General features: G+C 58.5%; 2 protein-coding genes across 2 annotated transcripts in view; one reads left to right on the top strand and one right to left on the bottom strand.

Annotated features, from left to right (window-relative positions):
* Window positions 1-287: 287 nt before the first annotated feature.
* Window positions 288-894, bottom strand: LOC135576923 (uncharacterized). Its single transcript, XM_065044263.1, has 2 exons — window positions 414-894; window positions 288-298 (listed from the first exon to the last, which is right to left on the bottom strand). The coding sequence occupies exons 1-2, from the start codon at window positions 892-894 to the stop codon at window positions 288-290; spliced, it is 492 nt and encodes a 163-aa protein (XP_064900335.1).
* Window positions 895-5518: 4624 nt separating this feature from the next.
* RNF40 (ring finger protein 40) overlaps window positions 5519-21354 on the top strand; it is a 75510-nt gene continuing 59674 nt past the window's right edge. Inside the window, exons 1-3 of the mRNA XM_065044264.1 lie at window positions 5519-5779; window positions 8708-8875; window positions 17909-18011. Of these exons, the coding sequence (XP_064900336.1) occupies window positions 5648-5779; window positions 8708-8875; window positions 17909-18011 (403 nt within the window). The 5' untranslated portion in view covers window positions 5519-5647. The remainder of the gene's footprint in view (window positions 5780-8707; window positions 8876-17908; window positions 18012-21354) is intronic.

Genomic DNA, 21354 nt, shown 5'->3' on the forward strand with positions numbered 1-21354 from the left:
GGGACTCGACCAAGCGCGGGGGCTCCGCCTGCCCCCCCCGCCCGACGACGAGGAGCCGCCGCCGCCCCCCCCGGCGGACCCAGGAGTTCGGGGGGACCCAGGAGTTCGGCCACGGACCCAGGCGTTCGGACGGACCCAGGAGTTCGGGTGACGCCGACGCCATGTTTGACGCCGCGGCCATGATGGCGGGGGAGGGGCTCGCGGCCACGCCCACCGGGGGACCCAGGCGTCCTCGGCGCTCGAGGGCGGGGCCTCCCAGGCCCCTCCCCCCCCGCCCGGCACCCGCGTCAGCCAACGGCTGCGGGCGGCGGGAAACAGGGGGGCGGGCCCTAAAAATGGCCCCTCGGGGACAACAACCCCGACGGACCGGGGGGCGGAGCCACAGCCTCCACTTCCTGTAGGCTCCGCCCCACTTCCGTAGGCTCCGCCCCACTTCCTGTGGCTTCCGACCCGCTTCCCGCTGCCCCCGCGCAGCCACTTCCTGTGGCGCCGGGGCCCGCTTCCTGTGGCCGCGCAGCCGCTTCCTGTGGCCGCGCAGCCGCTTCCTGTGGCGTCGGAGGCGCTTCCTGTGGCGCCCGAGCCGCTTCCTGTGGCGTCGCCATCACTTCCTGTAACGTCGCAGTCACTTCCCGCCGCGCCGCAGCCGCTTCCTGTGACGTCCCAACCGGCCCCGCCCCCCCCGCCGCCGCTTCCTGTGCCCTCCGAGCCGCTTCCTGTGACGTCACCGCCGCCCCCGGAACCGCTTCCTGTGACGTCACAACCTCCCCCGGAAGCGCTTCCCGCCCCGCCGGACCCGCTTCCTGTGACATCACAACCGACGTCACCGCCCTCCCCGGTGACGTCACCGCCGGCGGCCCCGCCCTCTCCGCCACCATTGGCTCCGCCCCCGCCCATGGGGGCGGGATCTATGGGCCCGGAAGCAACGGAAGCGGGTTCTGCGGGGTTTTGAGCCAATCAGGGCGGGGTCCCCGGGGGCGGGGCAAGTGGGCGGAGCCTCAGGGCGCCCCGCCCAGGCCCGACGACGCCGCCGCAGCGCCGACGTGCTGATTCGTCAGAGCCGAGGCCCCGGCCCCGCCCACAAAGTCTTACGTTCCCTCCCCGGTCGCCTCTTGACCATATTGGAACCGCATCACCCCCCGACGCGCCGGAGACCCCCCCCAAACCCTTCCCCTCCCCCCACTTCCGGCGGCCATCTTGACCCCGCCCACCCCCCCCCTCCACCCCCTAAACGCCGCCGGGGTCGCCCCCCCCAAACGCCGCCCCCCCCGCCGCCGCCGCCCCCCCCCCCGCCGCCGCAAAGCCCCGCCCCCCGTTGCCCCGCCCCCGTTCACTCCGCCCACCCCCCCCAACGTAGGGAAAAAGACGGCGGGGTCGGCCACCCAAGCGCCCCTCCCCCCCCCCTCCCCCCACCCACCCTCCCCCTCCCCCCACCCCCACCCGCGGCACCCGGCGCCGCCCCCGCTCGCCGTTGCGTCCCCGTTAGAGCGGGAACCGGGGAGGCGGCGGCGCCATCGAAGCTCAAGCGGGGGGGTCGAGGTGACGTCATCGCCCCCCCCCCCCACCCCCCCCGCCACCGAAAAGGAGAAGAGGGGGGGAGGGGGGGGGAGGGGAAGGGGGGCGGAGCCAAAGGGGGGGAGGCGCCCCCCCGCGGCCGGAGGCAACAGCCCCCGCGGAGGTGCGTGAATCCACCCCCCCCCCATGAGCCCAACCCCCCCCCGGGGGGGAGGAAGGGGAAGACGTGACCCAAGGGTGGGCTGTGCTGGGGGGGGGGGGAGGGGGGGTGGGGGGGGGAGGGGGGAGGCCGAAGTGGGGGGGGTAAGATGGCGGAAGTGGAAGGTACAAGATGGCCGACTGCGTAAGGGCAAGATGGCGGAAGTGGAGGCTGCAAGATGGCCGACTATATAAGGGCAAGATGGCCGACTATGTGCTGGCAAGATGGCGGAAGTGGAGACAGCAAGATGGCCGACTGCGTAAGGGCAAGATGGCGGAAGTGGAGCTGCAAGATGGCCGACTATATAAGGGCAAGAAGGCCGACTGTGTGACCACAAGATGGCGGAAGTGGAGACGACAAGATGGCCGACTACGTAATGGCAAGATGGCCGACTATGTGCTGGCAAGATGGCGGAAGTGGAGATGACAAGATGGCCGACTATGTGACCACAAGATGGCGGAAGTTGAAGGTACAAGATGGCCGACTATGTGCTGGCAAGATGGCGGAAGTGGAGGCTGCAAGATGGCCGACTATGTGACCACAAGATGGCCGCCCTGGCCTGCGTGAAACTGCTGAACATGTGACGGCGAAACGACCAATCAGATGCCGGCAAGCTGGCGGAAGGGGAGAGCACAAGATGGCCGACCAAGCGGCCAATCAAGTGAGCCCCAACATGGCCGGACACGTGATGGCCAAGCAGCCAATCAGAACATGGCGAAGGAGAGGAATCCAAAATGGCCGCTGGCCACGCCCACAACATGGCCACACGGGCCACGCCCACAAGATGGCGGCAGCAAGATGGCCGCTGGGTTGGGGGTGATGTCACAGGCGGTGGCCATATTGAACTGGCGGCCATATTGAACTGGCGGCCATCTTGGACTGGCGGCCATATTGAACTGGCGGCCATCTTGGTCTGGCGGCCATATTGAACTGGCGGCCATCTTGGACTGGCGGCCATCTTGCACTGGCAGCCATATTGAACTAGCGGCCATCTTGAACTGGCGGCCATCTTGAACTGGTGGCCATATTGAACTGGTGGCCATCTTGGACTGGCGGCCATCTTGGACTGGCGGCCATATTGGACTGGCGGCCATCTTGGACTGGCAGCCATCTTGGACTGGCAGCCATCTTGGACTGGCGGCCATCTTGGACAGCAGCCATATTGAACTGGCGGCCATCTTGGACTGGCAGCCATCTTGGACTGGCGGCCATACTGAACTGGCAGCCATCTTGAACTGGCGGCCATCTTGGACTGGTGGCCATATTGAACTGACGGCCATCTTGGGCTGGCGGCCATATTGAACTGGCAGCCATATTGAACTGGCGGCCATCTTGGACTGGCGGCCATCTTGGACTGGCGGCCATCTTGGACTGGCAGCCATCTTGGACTGGCGGCCATATTGAACTGGCGGCCATCTTGGACTGGTGGCCATCTTGGACTCGTGGCCATATTGAACTGGCGGCCATCTTGGTCTGGCGGCCATCTTGGACTGGCGGCCATATTGAACTGGCAGCCATCTTGGACTGGTGGCCATATTGAACTGGCGGCCATATTGAATTGGCGGCCATCTTGGACTGGCGGCCATCTTGGACTGGCAGCCATATTGAACTGGCGGCCATCTTGGACTGGCGGCCATATTGAACTGGCGGCCATCTTGGTCTGGCGGCCATATTGAACTGGCGGCCATCTTGGACTGGTGGCCATCTTGGACTGGTGGCCATCTTGATTTGGCAGCCATCTTGAACTGACAGCCATCTTGATTCCGGCGGCCATCTTCCCTCCATCACCCATCAGACCTGGCGGCCATCTTGACCTGGCAGAGCAGAAAGCGGCGGCCATCTTGATTCTGGCGGCCATCTTGATTCTGGCGGCCATCTTGATCCCGGCGGCCATCTTGCCTCCATCACCCATCAGACCTGGCGGCCATCTTGACCTGGCAGAGAAGAAAGCGGTGGCCATCTTGATTCTTGGCGGCCATCTTGATCCCGGCGGCCATCTTCCCTCCATCACCCATCAGACCTGGCGGCCATCTTGACCTGGCAGAGAAGAAAGCGGCGGCCATCTTGATTCCGGCGGCCATCTTGATCCCGGCGGCCATCTTGCTTCCATCACCCATCAGACCTGGCGGCCATCTTGACCTGGCAGAGAAGAAAGCGGCGGCCATCTTGATTCCGGCAGCCATCTTGATTCCGGCAGCCATCTTGCCTCCATCACCCATCAGACCTGGCGGCCATCTTGATCTGGCGGAGCAGAAAGCGGCGGCCATCTTGATTCTGGCAGCCATCTTGATTCCAGCGGCCATCTTGATTCTGGCGGCCATCTTCCCTCCATCCCCCATCAGACCCGGCGGCCATCTTGACTCCAGCAGAGCGGGAAATCAGCGGCCATCTTGCCCCCAGAGGACACCCCCCCATAGCTCCTGCCGGCGGCCATCTTGAATTGTGGCGGCCATCTTGCCTCCTCGCCCCCGGCCCGGCAGCCATCTTGGCCGGGGGGAGGGGCGGTTTTTTACCCGTGTACAGCCCCGTGTAAAATAGGTTCCTTTTGACCACGATCTATGCAAAGGTGCTTTGTGCGGGGGCGGGGGAGGGGTGGGGAGGGTGCGGGGGGAGGGGCGGGCGCGGGGTCCCTCCCCTCCCCCCCCCCCCCCCAAAAAACGTGTCTTGGTGACGAATAAAAGGGTTGAAAATGGAGAGTTTTGGGGACCCCCCCCCCTATACAGGAGACATGGGGGGACCCAGGAGTTCGGGGGGGACCCAGGAGTTCGGAGGGACCCAGGAGTTCGGGGGGGGACCCAGGAGTAAAAGAGGGACCCAGGAGTTCGGGGGGACCCAGGAGTTCAGGGGAGGGACCCAGGAGTTTGGGGGAGGGACCCAGGAGTTCGGGGGGGACCCAGGAGTTCGGAGGGACCCAGGAGTTCGGGGGGACCCAAGAGTTTGGGGGGGGACCCAGGAGTTCCAGGGGGGACCCAGGAGTTCGGGGGAGGACCCAGAAGTAAAAGAGGGACCCAGGATTTCGGGGGGGACCCAGGAGTTCGGGGGGGGACCCAGGAGTTCGGGGGGGACCCAGGAGTTCATGGGGGGACCCAAGAGTTCGGGGGGGGACCCAGGAGTTCGTGGGAGGACCCAGAAGTAAAAGAGGGACCCAGGAGTTCGGGGGGACCCAGGAGTTCGGGGAGGGACCCAGAAGTAAAAGAGGGACCCAGGAGTTCGGGGGGGACCCAGGAGTTCGGGGGAGGACCCAGGAGTTCGGGGGGGACCCAGGAGTGTGGGGGGGGACCCAGGAGTTCGGGGGGGACCCAGGAGTTCGGGGGGGACCCAGGAGTTCGGGGGTGGGTATGTGATGGATTTGATGGGGGGATCAAACTTGGTGGGGGGGGGGCAAAAATCGTCCTTAGAGATCAAAAAATCATCTCTTGGGACCCAAAAATCACCTTTTTTTACCCCAAAATTGTCCCCAGGGACCCAAAAATCATCATGTGGGACCCAAAAATGACCCCGGGGACCCCAAAATCCACCCAGGGCCCCCAAAAATCATCTTTTGGGACCCCAAAACCACCTTTTTAGACCCAAAAATCCCCCCGCGGGCGCCAAAAATGGTTCAGTCCACTGGGCGCGGGTTCCCGAATGGGCGGAGTCACCGCGAGTGGGCGGAGTCACACACGAGTGGGCGTGGCCAGGGCGCCGCTCCAATCGCGCTTGCGCTGGGTTGGCGGGGTGGGCGTGGTTTGCCGAGCGGGCGGGTTTGCGAAGCGGGCGGTGATTGGGTGGTGGGCGCGGTGGGCGTGGTCTGCGCGGCGGGAGGGGGCGGCGCATGCGCAGCCGCTCGGTCCGCCCGGCGGCCATTGTGGCGGCGGCCGCGTCTCTCCTCACAGGGCCCTATAGCGCCCTATAGATCCCTATAGAGCCCTATAGCGCCCCATAAGTGGCTTCGTTATGGCCGGGGTGGGGGCGAAACGTGGAGCCGGGGATGGGGGGAGCGGCCCCCCCGAGAAAAAGCCGCCCCGGGAGGAGCAGCCGCCGACGACGCTGATTGAACCGCTCAGGCTGGGGGGGATCTCGTCAACGGTGAGATGGCCGGACGCCTGGGTCCCTTCCCGGACACCTGGGTCCCCTGTTTGGGTCCCTCCCGAACGCCTGGGTCCTCTCCCGGACGCCTGGGTCCCCTATTTGGGTCCCTCCCGAACTCCTGGGTCCTCTCTCGGACGCCTGGGTCCCCTATTTGGGTCCCTCCCGAACGCCTGGGTCCTCTCTCGGACGCCTGGGTCCCCTAATTGGGTCCCTCCCGAACGCCTGGGTCCCCTCCCGGACGCCTGGGTCCCCTAGTTGGGTCCCTCCCGAACGCCTGGGTCCTCTCCCGGACGCCTGGGTCCCCTATTTGGATCTCGCCCCGGACGCCTGGGTCCCCCTGAACTCCTGGGTCCCCCCCCCGGACTCCTGGGTCCCTCCCGAACTCCTGGGTCCCTCCTCCTGAGTTCTTGACTCCCTCCCCCCGGACGCCTGGGTCCCCTCCCGGACTCCTGGGTCCCCTCCCGAACTCCTGGGTCCCCTCCCGAACTCCTGGGTCCCCTCCCTGACTCCTGGGTCCCCTCCCGGACGCCTGGGTCCCTCCTCTTGAGTTCTCGACTCCCTTTCCCCGGACGCCTGGGTCCCCTCCCGGACTCCTGGGTCCCCTCCCGGACTCCTGGGTCCCCTCCCGGACTCCTGGGTCCCCTCCCGGACTCCTGGGTCCCCTCCCGGACTCCTGGGTCCCCTCCCGGACTCCTGGGTCCCCTCCCGGACTCCTGGGTCCCTCCCGGACGCCTGGGTCCCTCCCCTTGAGTTCTCGACTCCCTTTCCCCGGACGCCTGGGTCCCCTCCCGGACGCCTGGGTCCCCTCCCGGACGCCTGGGTCCCCTCCCGGATGCCTGGGTCCCCCCGAACTCCTGGGTCCCTCCTCTTGAGTTCTTGACTCCCTTTCCCCAGACTCCTGGGTCCCTCCCGGACGCCTGGGTCCCCTATTTGGGTCCCTCCCAAACTCCTGGGTCCCCTCCCGGACGCCTGGGTCCCCTATTTGGGTCCCTCCCGAACTCCTGGGTCCCTTCCCGGACGCCTGGGTCCCCTATTTGGGTCCCTCCCGAACTCCTGGGTCCTCTCTCGGACGCCTGGGTCCCCTATTTGGATCTCGCCCCGGACGCCTGGGTCCCCCTGAACTCCTGGGTCCCCCCCCCGGACTCCTGGGTCCCTCCCGAACTCCTGGGTCCCTCCTCCTGAGTTCTTGACTCCCTCCCCCCGGACGCCTGGGTCCTCCCCCCGGACGCCTGGGTCCCCTCCCGGACTCCTGGGTCCCTCCGAGACCTTGATGTTCAGAATGTCTCCATCATCTCAGTGTTCACCCGGACGCCTGGGTCCCCTCCCGAACTCCTGGGTCCCCCCCCAGACTCCTGGGTCCCTCCCGGACTCCTGGGTCCCTCCCCTTGAGTTCTCGACTCCCTTTCCCCGGACGCCTGGGTCCCCTCCCGGACTCCTGGGTCCCTCCCGGACTCCTGGATCCCTCCTCTTGAGTTCTTGATTCCCTTTCCCCGGACTCCTGGGTCCCCTCCCGGACTCCTGGGTCCCCCCCCAGACTCCTGGGTCCCTCCCGGACGCCTGGGTCTCTCCTATTGAGTTCTTGACTCCCTTTCCCCGGACGCCTGGGTCCCTCCTGAATGCCTGGGTCCCCCTCCCGAACTCCTGGGTCCCTCCCGTTGAGTTCTCGACTCCCTTTGCCCGGACGCCTGGGTCCCCCCCGGACGCCTGGGTCCCCCCCGGACGCCTGGGTCCCCCCCGGACTCCTGGGTCCCCCCCGGACTCCTGGGTCCCTCCCGGACGCCTGGGTCCCTCCCCTTGAGTTCTCGACTCCCTCTCCCCGGACGCCTGGGTCCCCTCCCGGACGCCTGGGTCCCCCCGAACTCCTGGGTCCCTCCCCTTGAGTTCTCGACTCCCTCTCCCCGGACGCCTGGGTCCCCTCCCGGACGCCTGGGTCCCCTCCCGGACGCCTGGGTCCCCTCCCGGACGCCTGGGTCCCTCCTCTTGAGTTCTTGACTCCCCTTCCCCGGACTCCTGGGTCCCCTCCCGGACTCCTGGGTCCCTCCCGGACGCCTGGGTCCCTCCTCTTGAGTTCTCGACTCCCTCTCCCCGGACGCCTGGGTCCCCTCCCGGACTCCTGGGTCCCTCCCAGACTCCTGGGTCCCTCCTCTTGAGTTCTTGACTCCCTTTCCCCGGACGCCTGGGTCCCTTCCCGAACTCTTGGGTCCCCCCCGGACGCCTGGGTCCCTTCCCGAACTCTTGGGTCCCCCCCGGACGCCTGGGTCCCCTCCCGGACGCCTGGGTCCCTTTCCCCCCTGGACTCCTGGGTCCCTCCCAGACTCCTGGGTCCCTCCTCTTGAGTTCTTGACTCCCTTTCCCCGGACGCCTGGGTCCCTTCCCGAACTCTTGGGTCCCCTCCCGGACGCCTGGGTCCCCTCCCGGACGCCTGGGTCCCTTTCCCCCCTGGACTCCTGGGTCCCTCCCGGACGCCTGGGTCCCTCCCCTTGAGTTCTCAACTCCCTTTCCCCGAACTCCTGGGTCCCCCCCGAACTCCTGGGTCCCCCCCGGACGCCTGGGTCCCTCCCGGACGCCTGGGTCCCCCGTTGCAGGAGGAGATGGACGTGAAGGTGCTGCAGTTCCGCAACAAGAAGCTGTTCCCCCCCCCCCCCACCCCCCTCCCGGACTCCTGGGTCCCTCCCGAACTCCTGGGTCCCTCCCCTTGAGTTCTCGACTCCCTCTCCCCGGACGCCTGGGTCCCCCCTGGACGCCTGGGTCCCCCCGAACGCCTGGGTCCCTCCTCTTGAGTTCTTGACTCCCTTTCCCCGGACTCCTGGGTCCCTCCCGGACGCCTGGGTCCCTCCTCTTGAGTTCTCGACTCCCTTTCCCCGGACTCCTGGGTCCCCCCCGGACGCCTGGGTCCCTCCCGGACGCCTGGGTCCCCCGTTGCAGGAGGAGATGGACGTGAAGGTGCTGCAGTTCCGCAACAAGAAGCTGTCGGAGCGGCTGGAGCAGCGGCAGCTGGTGGAGGACGAGCTGCGCGAGCGCATCGAGAAGCTGGAGAAGCGCCAGGCGACCGACGACGCCACCCTGCTGCTGCTCAACCGCTTCTGGGGACAGGTGGGACCCCAAAAATGGGGTCTGGGGGTCAAAAAATGGGGTCTGGGGGTCCAAAAATGGGGTCTGGGGGTGCGAAAATGGGGTCTGGGGGTGCGAAAATGGGGTCTGGGGGTCAAAAAATGGGGTCTGGGGGCGTGAAAATGGGGTCTGGGGGTGCGAAAATGGGGTCTGGGGGTCCAAGAATGGTCATTGGGGACCCAAAAATGGGGTCTGGGGGTGTGAAAATGGTCATTGGGGACCCAAAAATGGGGTCTGGGGGTGCGGAAATGGGGTCTGGGGGTGCGAAAATGGTCATTGGGGACCCAAAAATGGGGTCTGGGGGTCAAAAAATGGGGTCTGGGGGTCAAAAAATGGGGTCTGGGGGTCCAAGAATGGTCATTGGAGACCCAGAAATGGGGTCTGGGGGTCAAAAAATGGGGTCTGGGGGTCAAAAAATGGGGTCTGGGGGTGCGAAAATGGGGTCTGGGGGGCCAAGAATGGTCATTGGGGACCCAGAAATGGGGTCTGGGGGTGCGAAAATGGGGTCTGGGGGTCCAAAAATGGTCATTGGGGACTCAAAAATGGGGTCTGGGGGTCCAAAAATGGGGTCTGGGGGCCCTGAATGGTCATTGGGGACCCAAAAATGGGGTCTGGGGGCACGAAAATGGGGTCTAGGGGTCCAAGAATGGTCATTGGGGACTCAAAAATGGGGTCTGGGGGTGCGAAAATGAGGTCTGGGGGTCCAAAAATGGGGTCTGGGGGCCCAAAAATGGGGTCTGGGGGTCCAAAAATGGGGTCTGGGGGTCAAATAATGGGGTCTGGGGGTCCAAAAATGGTCATTGGGGACCCAAAAATGGGGTCTGGGGACCCAAGAATGGTCATTGGGGGCCCAGAAATAGGGTCTGGGGGCACGAAAATGGTCATTGCGGACCCTAAAATGGTCATTGGGGTCCAAAAATGGGGTCTGGGGGGGCGAAAATGGGGTCTGGGGGTCAAAAAATGGGGTCTGGGGGCACAAGAATGGTCATTGGGGACCCAAAAATGGGGTCTGGGGGGGCGGAAATGGGGTCTGGGGGTGCGAAAATGGGGTCTGGGGGTGCGAAAATGGGGTCTGGGGGTGCGAAAATGGGGTCTGGGGGTTCAAAAATGGGGTCTGGGGGTTCAAAAATGGGGTCTGGGCGTGTGAAAATGGGACTTGGGGGCCCAAGAATGGTCATTGGGGACCATAAAATGGTCATTGGGGACCCAAGAATGGGGTCTGGGGGTGCAAAAATGGGGTCTGGGGGGGCGAAAATGGGACCTGGGGGTGCGAAAATGGGGTCTGGGGGTCCAAGAATGGGGTCTGGGGGCTCAAAAATGGGGTTTGGGGGTGTGAAAATGGGGTCTGGGGGCCCAAGAATGGTCATTGGGGACCCAAGAATGGGTCTGGGGGACCAAAAATGGGACCTGGGGGTGTGAAAATGGGGTCTGGGGGCGCGGAAATGGGGTCTGGGGGTGCGGAAATGGGGTCTGGGGGTGCGGAAATGGGGTCTGGGGGTGCGGAAATGGGGTCTGGGGGTCCAAAAATGGGGTCTGGGGGTCAAAAAATGGGGTCTGGGGGCCCAAGAATGGTCATTGGGGACCCAGAAATGGGGTCTGGGGGCCCGAAAATGGGGTCTGGGGGTCCAAGAATGGTCATTGGGGACCCAAAAATGGGGTCTGGGGGCACGAAAATGGTCATTGCGGACCCTAAAATGGTCATTGGGGTCCAAAAATGGGGTCTGGGGGCACGAAAATGGGGTCTGGGGGTCAAAAAATGGTCATTGGGGACCCAAAAATTGGGTCTGGGGGCGCGAAAATGGGGTCTGGGGGTCCACGAATGGTCATTGGGGACCATAAAATGGTCATTGGGGACCCCAAAATGGGGTCTGGGGGTGCGGAAATGGGGTATGGGGACCCAAGAATGGTCATTGGGGACCCTAAAATGGGGTCTGGGGGTCAAAAAATGGGGTCTGGGGGTGCAAAAATGGGGTCTGGGGGTCCAAAAATGGGGTCTGGGGGTCCAAAAATGGGGTCTGGGGGCACAAGAATGGTCATTGGGGACCCAGAAATGGGGTCTGGGGGTGCGAAAATGGGGTCTGGGGGTCCACGAATGGTCATTGGGGACCCTAAAATGGGGTCTGGGGACCCAAGAATGGGGTCTCGGGGTCCAAAAATGGGGTCTGGGGGTCAAAAAATGGGGTCTGGGGGTGCGAAAATGGGGTCTGGGGGCCCAAGAATGGTCATTGGGGACCCAAGAATGGGTCTGGGGGTGTGAAAATGGGGTCTGGGGGTCCAAGAATGGTCATTGGGGACCCGAAAATGGGGTCTGGGGGCCCAAAAATGGGGTCTGGGGGCCCAAAAATGGGGTCTGGGGGCACAAGAATGGTCATTGGGGACCCAAGAATGGGGTCTGGGGGGGCGAAAATGGGGTCTGGGGACCCTAAAATGGGGTCTGGGGGTGCGGAAATGGTCATTGGGGACCCAAGAATGGGGTCTGGGGGTGCAGAAATGGGGTCTGGGGGTCAAAAAATGGGGTCTGGGGGTGCAAAAATGGTCATTGGGGACCCAAAAATGGGGTCTGGGGGTGTGAAAATGGTCATTGGGGACCCAAAAATGGGGTCTGGGGGTCCAAGAATGGTCATTGGGGACCCAAGAATGGGGTCTGGGGGTGCGGAAATGGGGTCTGGGGGCCCCAAAATGGTCATTGGGGACCCTAAAATGGTCATTGGGGTCCAAAAATGGGGTCTGGGGGTGCGAAAATGGGGTCTGGGGGTCCAAAAATGGGGTCTGGGGGCACAAGAATGGTCATTGGGGACCCAGAAATGGGGTCTGGGGGGGCGGAAATGGGGTCTGGGGACCCAAGAATGGTCATTGGGGACCCAAAAATGGGGTCTGGGGGTGCGAAAACGGGGTCTGGGGACCCAAAAATGGGGTCTGGGGGCCCGAAAATGGGGTCTGGGGGCACAAGAATGGTCATTGGGGACCCAAAAATGGGGTCTGGGGGTCCACGAATGGTCATTGGGGACCCAAGAATGGGGTCTGGGGGTGTGAAAATGGGGTCTGGGGGCCCCAAAATGGTCATTGGGGACCCTAAAATGGTCATTGGGGTCCAAAAATGGGGTCTGGGGGTCCAAAAATGGGGTCTGGGGGTGCGGAAATGGGGTCTGGGGGTCAAAAAATGGTCATTGGGGACCCAAAAATAGGGCCTGGGGGCCCAAAAATGGGGTCTGGGGGTCAAAAAATGGGGTCTGGGGGTCCAAAAATGGGGTCTGGGGGCACAAGAATGGTCATTGGGGACCCAAAAATGGGGTCTGGGGGTGTGAAAATGGGGTCTGGGGGTCCAAGAATGGTCATTGGGGACCCAGAAATGGGGTCTGGGGGTGCGAAAATGGGGTCTGGGGGTCCAAGAATGGGGTCTGGGGGCACAAGAATGGTCATTGGGGGCCCAGAAATAGGGTCTGGGGGCACGAAAATGGTCATTGCGGACCCTAAAATGGTCATTGGGGTCCAAAAATGGGGTCTGGGGGTGCGAAAATGGGGTCTGGGGGTCCAAAAATGGGGTCTGGGGGCACAAGAATGGTCATTGGGGACCCAGAAATGGGGTCTGGGGGTGTGAAAATTGGGTCTGGGGACCCAAGAATGGTCATTGGGGACCCAAGAATGGTCATTGGGGTCCAAAAATGGGGTCTGGGGGTGCGAAAATGGGGTCTGGGGGCACAAGAATGGTCATTTGGGACCCTAAAATGGTCATTGGGGTCCAAAAATGGGGTCTGGGGGTCCACAAATGGTCTTTGGGGTCCAAAAATGGGGTCTGGGGGTGCGAAAATGGGGTCTGGGGGTCCACGAATGGTCATTGGGGACCATAAAATGGTCATTGGGGACCCCAAAATGGGGTCTGGGGGTGCGGAAATGGGGTCTGGGGACCCAAGAATGGTCATTGGGGACCCAAGAATGGTCATTGGGGACCCAAGAATGGGGTCTGGGGGACCAAAAATGGGGTCTGGGGGTGCGAGAATGGGGTCTGGGGGTCCAAAAATGGGGTCTGGGGGTCCAAAAATGGTCATTGGAGACCCAGAAATGGGGTCTGGGGGTGCGAAAATGGGGTCTGGGGGTCCAAAAATGGGGTCTGGGGGTCCACGAATGGTCATTGGGGACCCTAAAATGGTCATTGGGGACCCTAAAATGGGGTCTGGGGGCCCAAGAATGGGCCTTGGGGGCACAAGAATGGTCATTGGGGACCCAAGAATGGGGTCTGGGGGTCCAAAAATGGGGTCTGGGGGCTCAAAAATGGGGTCTGGGGGTGCGAAAATGGGGTGTGGGGGCCCAAAAATGGTCATTGGGGACCCGAAAATGGGGTCTGGGGGCCCAAAAATGGGGTCTGGGGGTCAAAAAATGGGGTCTGGGGGTGCGAAAATGGGCTCTGGGGGTCCAAGAATGGTCATTGGGGACCCGAAAATGGGGTCTGGGGGTCCAAAAATGGGGTCTGGGGGTCCAAAAATGGGGTGTGGGGGTCCAAGAATGGGGTCTGGGGGACCAAAAATGGGGTCTGGGGGTCCAAGAATGGTCATTGGGGACCCAAGAATGGGGTCTGGGGGTGCAGAAATGGGGTCTGGGGGTCAAAAAATGGGGCCTGGGGGTCCAAAAATGGTCATTGGGGACCCAAGAATGGGGTCTGGGGGTCCAAAAATGGGGTCTGGGGGTCCAAGAATGGTCATTGGGGACCCAAAAATGGGGTCTGGGGCTGTGAAAATGGGGTCTGGGGGTGCGGAAATGGGGTCTGGGGGTGCGGAAATGGGGTCTGGGGGTGCGGAAATGGGGTCTGGGGGTCAAAAAATGGGGTCTGGGGGCCCAAGAATGGTCATTGGGGACCCAAAAATGGGGTCTGGGGGTGCAAAAATGGGGTCTGGGGGTGCAAAAATGGGGTCTGGGGGTGCAAAAATGGGGTCTGGGGGCCCAAGAATGGTCATTGGGGACACAAAAATGGGGTCTGGGGGCCAGAAAATGGGGTCTGGGGGTGCGGAAATGGGGTCTGGGGGTCCACGAATGGTCATTGGGGACCCTAAAATGGTCATTGGGGTCCAAAAATGGGGTCTGGGGGCCTGAAAATGGGGTCTGGGGGCCCAAGAATGGTCATTGGGGACCCAAGAATGGGGTCTGGGGGTCCAAAAATGGGGTCTGGGGGTGCGAAAATGGGGTCTGGGGGTCCAAGAATGGTCATTGGGGACCCGAAAATGGGGTCTGTGGGTCCAAAAATGGGACCTTGGGGTGTGAAAATGGGACCTGGGGGTGCGAAAATGGGGTCTGGGGGTCCAAAAATGGGGTCTGGGGGTGTGAAAATGGGGTCTGGGGGCACAAGAATGGTCGTTGGGGACCCAAAAATGGGGTCTGGGGGTCCACGAATGGTCATTGGGGACCCAGTAATGGGGTCTGGGGGTGCGAAAATGGGGTCTGGGGGTCCAAGAATGGTCATTGGGGACCCAGAAATGGGGTCTGGGGGCCCAAAAATGGGGTCTGGGGGTGCGAAAATGGTCATTGGGGACCCAAGAATGGGGTCTGGGGGTGCGGAAATGGGGTCTGGGGTCCACAAATGGTCATTGGGGACCCTAAAATGGTCATTGGGGTCCAAAAATGGGGTCTGGAGGCGCGAAAATGGGGTCGGGGGGTCCAAGAATGGTCATTGGGGACCCAAGAATGGGGTCTGGGGGTGTGAAAATGGGGTCTGGGGGCACAAGAATGGGGTCTGGGGGTGCAAAAATGGTCAATGGGGACCATAAAATGGGGTCTGGGGGTGCGGAAATGGTCATTGGGGACCCAAGAATGGTCATTGGGGGCCCAAAAATGGGGTCTGGGGGTGTGAAAATGGGGTCTGGGGTGCAAGAATGGGCCTTGGGGACCCAAGAATGGTCATTGGGACCCAAAATGGGGTCTGGGGACTCACTTTTGGGGTCCCCCCCACTTTTGGGGTCCCCCCATTGACCCCCATTCTGTCCCAATGGCTGGAACAGGAGGTTCAGTCCCTATTGGGGTCCCCCCCATATTTTGGGGTCCCCCCCATATTTTGGGGTCCCCCCCATGATATTGGGGTCCCCCTATTTTTGGGGTCCCCCCATTGACCCCCATTCTGTCCCAATGTCTGGAACATCAGGTTCAGTCCCTATTGGGGTCCCCCCCATGATTTTGGGGTCCCCCCATATTTTGGGGTCCCCCCCATGATATTGGCGTCCCCCCATGATTTTGGGGTTCCCCCACTTTTGGGGTCCCCCCATTGACCCCCATTCTGTCCCAATGGCTGGAACAGGAGGTTCAGTCCCTATTGGGGTCCCCCCCATATTTTGGGGTCCCCCCCATATTTTGGGGTCCCCCCATGATATTGGGTTCCCCCCATTTTTGGGGTCCCCCCATTGACCCCCATTCTATCCCAATGGCTGGAACAGGAGGTTCAGTCCCTATTGGGGTCCCCCCCATGATATTGGGGTCCCCCCATATATTGGGGTCCCCCCCATGATTTTGGGGTCCCCCATGATATTGGGGTCCCCCCCATGATATTGGGGTCCCCCCCACTTTTGGGATCCCCCCATTGACCCCCATTCTGTCCCAATGGCTGGAACAGGAGGTTCAGTCTCTATTGGGGTCCCCCCCATATTTTGGGGTCCCCCCCATATTTTGGGGTCCCCCCCATGATATTGGGATCCCCCCTATTTTTGGGGTCCCCCCATTGACCCCCATTCTGTCCCAATGGCTGGAACAGGAGGTTCAGTCCCTATTGGGGTCCCCCCCATGATTTTGGGGTCCCCCCATATTTTGGGGTCCCCCCCATGATATTGGGGTCCCCCCCACTTTTGGGGTCCCCCCATTGACCCCCATTCTATCCCAATGGCTGGAACAGGAGGTTCAGTCCCTATTGGGGTCCCCCCCATATTTTGGGGTCCCCCCATGATATTGGGGTCCCCCCCATATTTTGGGGTCCCCCCATGATATTGGGGTCCCCCCCATTTTTGGGGTCCCCCCATTGACCCCCATTCTGTCCCAATGGCTGGAACAGGAGGTTCAGTCTCTATTGGGGTCCCCCCATGATTTTGGGGTCCCCCCATGATTTTGGGGTCCCCCCCATATTTTGGGGTCCCCCCCATGATATTGGGGTCCCCCCTATTTTTGGGGTTCCCCCATTGACCCCCATTCTGTCCCAATGGCTGGAACAGGAGGTTCAGTCCCTATTGGGGTCCCCCCCATGATTTTGGGGTCCCCCCCATATTTTGGTGTCCCCCCATGATATTGGGGTCCCCCCATTGACCCCCATTCTGTCCCAATGGCTGGAACAGGAGGTTCAGTCTCTATTGGGGTCCCCCCCATATTTTGGGGTCCCCCCATGATTTTGGGGTCCCCCCATGATTTTGGGGTCCCCCCCATGATATTGGGGTCCCCCCACTTTTGGGGTCCCCCCATTGACCCCCATTCTATCCCAATGGCTGGAACAGGAGGTTCAGTCCCTATTGGGGTCCCCCCCATGATTTTGGGGTCCCCCCCATGATATTGGGGTCCCCCCATGATATTGGGGTCCCCCCATTGACCCCCATTCTGTCCCAATGGCTGGAACAGGAGGTTCAGTCCCTATTGGGGTCCCCCCCTATATTTTGGGGTCCCCCCCTATATTTTGGGGTCCCCCCCATGATATTGGGGTCCCCCCCATTTTTGGGGTCCCCCCATTGACCCCCATTCTGTCCCAATGGCTGGAACAGGAGGTTCAGTCCCTATTGGGGTCCCCCCCATGATTTTGGGGTCCCCCCCATATTTTGGTGTCCCCCCATGATATTGGGGTCCCCCCATTGACCCCCATTCTGTCCCAATGGCTGGAACAGGAGGTTCAGTCTCTATTGGGGTCCCCCCCATATTTTGGGGTCCCCCCATGATTTTGGGGTCCCCCCATGATTTTGGGGTCCCCCCCATGATATTGGGGTCCCCCCACTTTTGGGGTCCCCCCATTGACCCCCATTCTATCCCAATGGCTGGAACAGGAGGTTCAGTCCCTATTGGGGTCCCCCCCATGATTTTGGGGTCCCCCCCATGATATTGGGGTCCCCCCATGATATTGGGGTCCCCCCATGATATTGGGGTCCCCCCATTGACCCCCATTCTGTCCCAATGGCTGGAACAGGAGGTTCAGTCCCTATTGGGGTCCCCCCCTATATTTTGGGGTCCCCCCCTATATTTTGGGGTCCCCCCCTATATTTTGGGGTCCCCCCCATGATATTGGGGTCCCCCCCATTTTTGGGGTCCCCCCATTGACCCCCATTCTGTCCCAGTGGCTGGAACAGGAGGTTCAGTCTCTATTGGGGTCCCCCCCATATTTTGGGGTCCCCCCATGATTTTGGGGTCCCCCCATGATATTGGGATCCCCCCCATTTTTAGGGTCCCCCCATTGACCCCCATTCTGTCCCAATGGCTGGAACAGGAGGTTCTGTCTCTATTGGGGTCCCCCCCATATTTTGGGGTCCCCCCCATATTTTGGGCTCCCCCCCATATTTTGGGGTCCCCCCCATGATATCGGGGTCCCCCCTATTTTTGGGGTCCCCCCATTGACCCCCATTGTGCCCCAATGGCTGGAACAGGAGGTTCAGTCTCTATTGGGGTCCCCCCCATGATATTGGGGTCCCCCCCATATTTTGGGGTCCCCCCCATATTTTGTGGTCCCCCCATGATATTGGGGTCCCCCCACTTTTGGGGTCCCCCCATTGACCCCCATTCTGTCCCAATGGCTGGAACAGGAGGATCAGTCCCTATTGGGGTCCCCCCCATGATTTTGGGGTCCCCCCCATGATTTTGGGGTCCCCCCCATGATTTTGGGGTCCCCCCCATGATATTGGGGTCCCCCCAATGACCCCCATTCTGTCCCAATGGCTGGAACAGGAGGTTCAGTCCCTATTGGGGTCCCCCCCATATTTTGGGGTCCCCCCCATGATTTTGGGGTCCCCCCCATGATTTTGGGGTCCCCCCCATTTTTGGGGTCCCCCCATTGACCCCCATTCTCTCCCACAGCTGGAACAGGAGGTTCAGTCCCTATTGAGAAGCACCGAGGGGGGGGAGGGGCCACCAGGACCCCCCCAAAACGACCCCCCCGAACCCCCCACCCCCACCGACGGTAATTAATGGGCTCGTTAATTAAGTGGGTTAATGAATGGGGGGGTTAATGGGGTTAAATGGGGTGAATGGGGAGGGGATTATTGGGGTGAATGGGGGGGGCTAAGGGGGTTAATTGGGATTAATGGGGTTAATTGGGGATTAATGGGGGTAATTTGGATTAATTGGGGGATTAATGGGGTTAATTGGGGGGCTAATGGGGGTAATTGAGACTAATTGGGATTAATGGGGTTGATTGGGGGGATTAATGGGGTTAATTAGGGGATTAATGGGGTTGATTGGGGTGCATTAATGGGGTTAATTGGGGGGATTAATGGGGTTAATTGAGGGGATCAATGGGGTTAATTGTGTTAATTAGGGTGTAATTGTTTAGCCAAATTGGTCAATGACTGACCAGTGAATGGCTAATGAACTAATTAAGAGTCAATTAAAGGTCAATTAATGGCCAATGAACAGTTAATGAATGACCAATGAGCAGTCAATGAGTGGCCAATGAGCGATCAATGATTGGCCAATGAACAGCCAATCAATGGCCAATTAAGGATAAATGAGCAGTCAATGAAGAGCTAATGAATGGCCAATGAACGACTAATTAATGGTCAATGAAAAGCCAATTAATGATCAATGATTGGTCAATGAACGGCCAATTAATGGCCAATTAACGATAAACGAGCAGTCAATGAAGAGCTAATGAATGGCCAATGAACGACTAATTAATGGTCAATGAAAAGCCAATTAATGGTCAATGAAAAGTCAATGAATGATCAATGATTGGCCAATGAACGATCAATGAATGGTCAAAGAAGGGCCAATTATTGGCCAATTAACGATAAATGAGCAGTCATTGAACGGCTAATTAAGGATGAATGAGCGGTCAATGAACAGCTAATAGATGCCCAATTAATGACTAATTAATGGCCAATGAACGGTCAATGAAACGGCAATTAGTGGTCATTGAACAGCCAATGAACGATCAGTGATTGGCCAATGAATAATCAATGAATGGTCAATGAACGGCCAATTAATGGCCAATTAACCATAAGTGAGCAGTCAATGAAGAGCTAATGAGTGGCTAATGAACGACTAATTAATGGTCAATGATTGGCCAAGGAACGATCAATGATTGGCCAATGAACAATCAATGATTGGCCAATGAATGATCAATGATTGGCCAATGAACGATCAATGATTGGCTAATTAATGATAAATGAGCAATCAATGAACGGCTAATTAATGATAAATGAGCGGTCAATGAACAGCTAATGGATGCCCAATTAGTGACTAATTAACGGCCAATGAACGATCAATGAAAGGGCAATTAATGGTCATTGAACAGCCAATGAACGATCAGTGATTGGCCAATGAATGATCAATGATTGGTCAATGAACGGCCAATTAATGGCTAATTAAGGATAAATGAGCAGTCAATGAAGAGCTAATGAATGGCTAATGAACGACTAATTAACGATCAATGATTGGCCAATGAATGATCAATGAATGGTCAATGAATGGCCAGTTAATGGCCAATTAATGATAAATGAGCACTCAGTGATGGGGCAATTAATGATAAATGAGCAGTCAATGAACAGCTAATGGATGCCCAATTAATGATTAATTAATGGCCAATGAACGGTCAATGAAAGGGCAATTAATGGTCAATGAACAGTCAATGAACGATCAGTGATTGGCCATTGAACGATCAGTGATTGGCCAATGAATGATCAATGATTGGCCAATGAATGATCAATGATTGGCCAATGAATAATCAATGATTGGTCAATGAACGGCCAATTAATGGCCAATTAATGATAAATGAGCAGTCATTGAATGGCTAATTAATGATAAATGACCAGTCCATGAATGGCCAATTAATGATAAATGAGTGGTCAATGAAGAGCTAATGAATGGCCAATGGACGACTAATTAATGGTCAATGAATGATCAATGAATGGTCAATGAACGGCTAATTAATGGCCAATTAATGATAAATGAGCAGTCAGTGAAGGGCCAATTAATGATAAATGAGCAGTCAATGAACAGCTAATGGATGCCCAATTAATGATTAATTAACGGCCAATGAACGATCAATGAAAGGGCAATTAATGGTAATTGAACAGCCAATGAACGATCAGTGATTGGCCAATGAATGATCAATGAATGGTCAATGAACGGCCAATTAATGGCTAATTAAGGATAAATGAGCAGTCAATGAAGAGCTAATGAATGGCTAATGAACGACTAATTAATGGTCAATGATTGGCCAAGGAACGATCAATGATTGGCCAATGAATGATCAATGATTGGCCAATGAATGATCAATGATTGGCCAATGAATGATCAATGATTGGCCAATGAACGATCAATGATTGGCTAATTAATGATAAATGAGCAGTCATTGAACGGCTAATTAAGGATAAATGAGCGGTCAATGAACAGCTAATGGATGCCCAGTTAATGACTAATTAACGGCCAATGAACGATCAATGAAAGGGCAATTAATGGTAATTGAACAGCCAATGAACGATCAGTGATTGGCCAATGAACGATCAATGATTGGCCAATGAATAATCAATGATTGGTCAATGAACGGCCAATTAATGGCCAATTAAGGATAAATGAGCAGTCAATGAAGAGCTAATGAATGGCTAATGAACGACTAATTAATGGTCAATGATTGGCTAATGAACGATCAATGATTGGCCAATGAACGATCAATGATTGGCCAATGAATGATCAATGATTGGTCAATGAACGGCCAATTAATCGCCAATTAATGATAAATGAGCAGTCAGTGAACGGCTAATTAAGGATAAATGAGCGGTCAATGAACAGCTAATGGATGCCCAATTAATGACTAATTAACGGCCAATGAACGATCAATGAAAGGGCAATTAATGGTAATTGAACAGCCAATGAACGATCAGTGATTGGCCAATGAATGATCAATGATTGGTCAATGAACGGCCAATTAATGGCTAATTAAGGATAAATGAGCAGTCAATGAAGAGCTAATGAATGGCTAATGAACGACTAATTAATGGTCAATGATTGGCCAATGAACGATCAATGATTGGCCAATGAACGATCAATGATTGGCCAATGAATGATCAATGATTGGTCAAAGAAGGGCCAATTAATGGCCAATTAACGATAAATGAGCAGTCATTGAACGGCTAATTAATGATAAATGAGCAATCAATGAACAGCTAATGGATGCCCAATTAATGACTAATTAACGGCCAATGAACGATCAATGAAAGGGCAATTAATGGTAATTGAACAGCCAATGAACGATCAGTGATTGGCCAATGAATGATCAATGATTGGTCAATGAACGGCCAATT

The sequence above is a fragment of the Columba livia genome, chromosome 35 (genome assembly GCF_036013475.1).
Source record: "Columba livia isolate bColLiv1 breed racing homer chromosome 35, bColLiv1.pat.W.v2, whole genome shotgun sequence".
NCBI classification, from domain to species: Eukaryota; Metazoa; Chordata; class Aves; order Columbiformes; family Columbidae; genus Columba; species Columba livia.

Coding starts and splice junctions, on each gene's coding strand:
- LOC135576923 (XM_065044263.1), bottom strand. CDS start 894: ATGGGCGGGGGCGGAGCCAATGGTGGCGGAGAGGGCGGGGCCGCCGGC.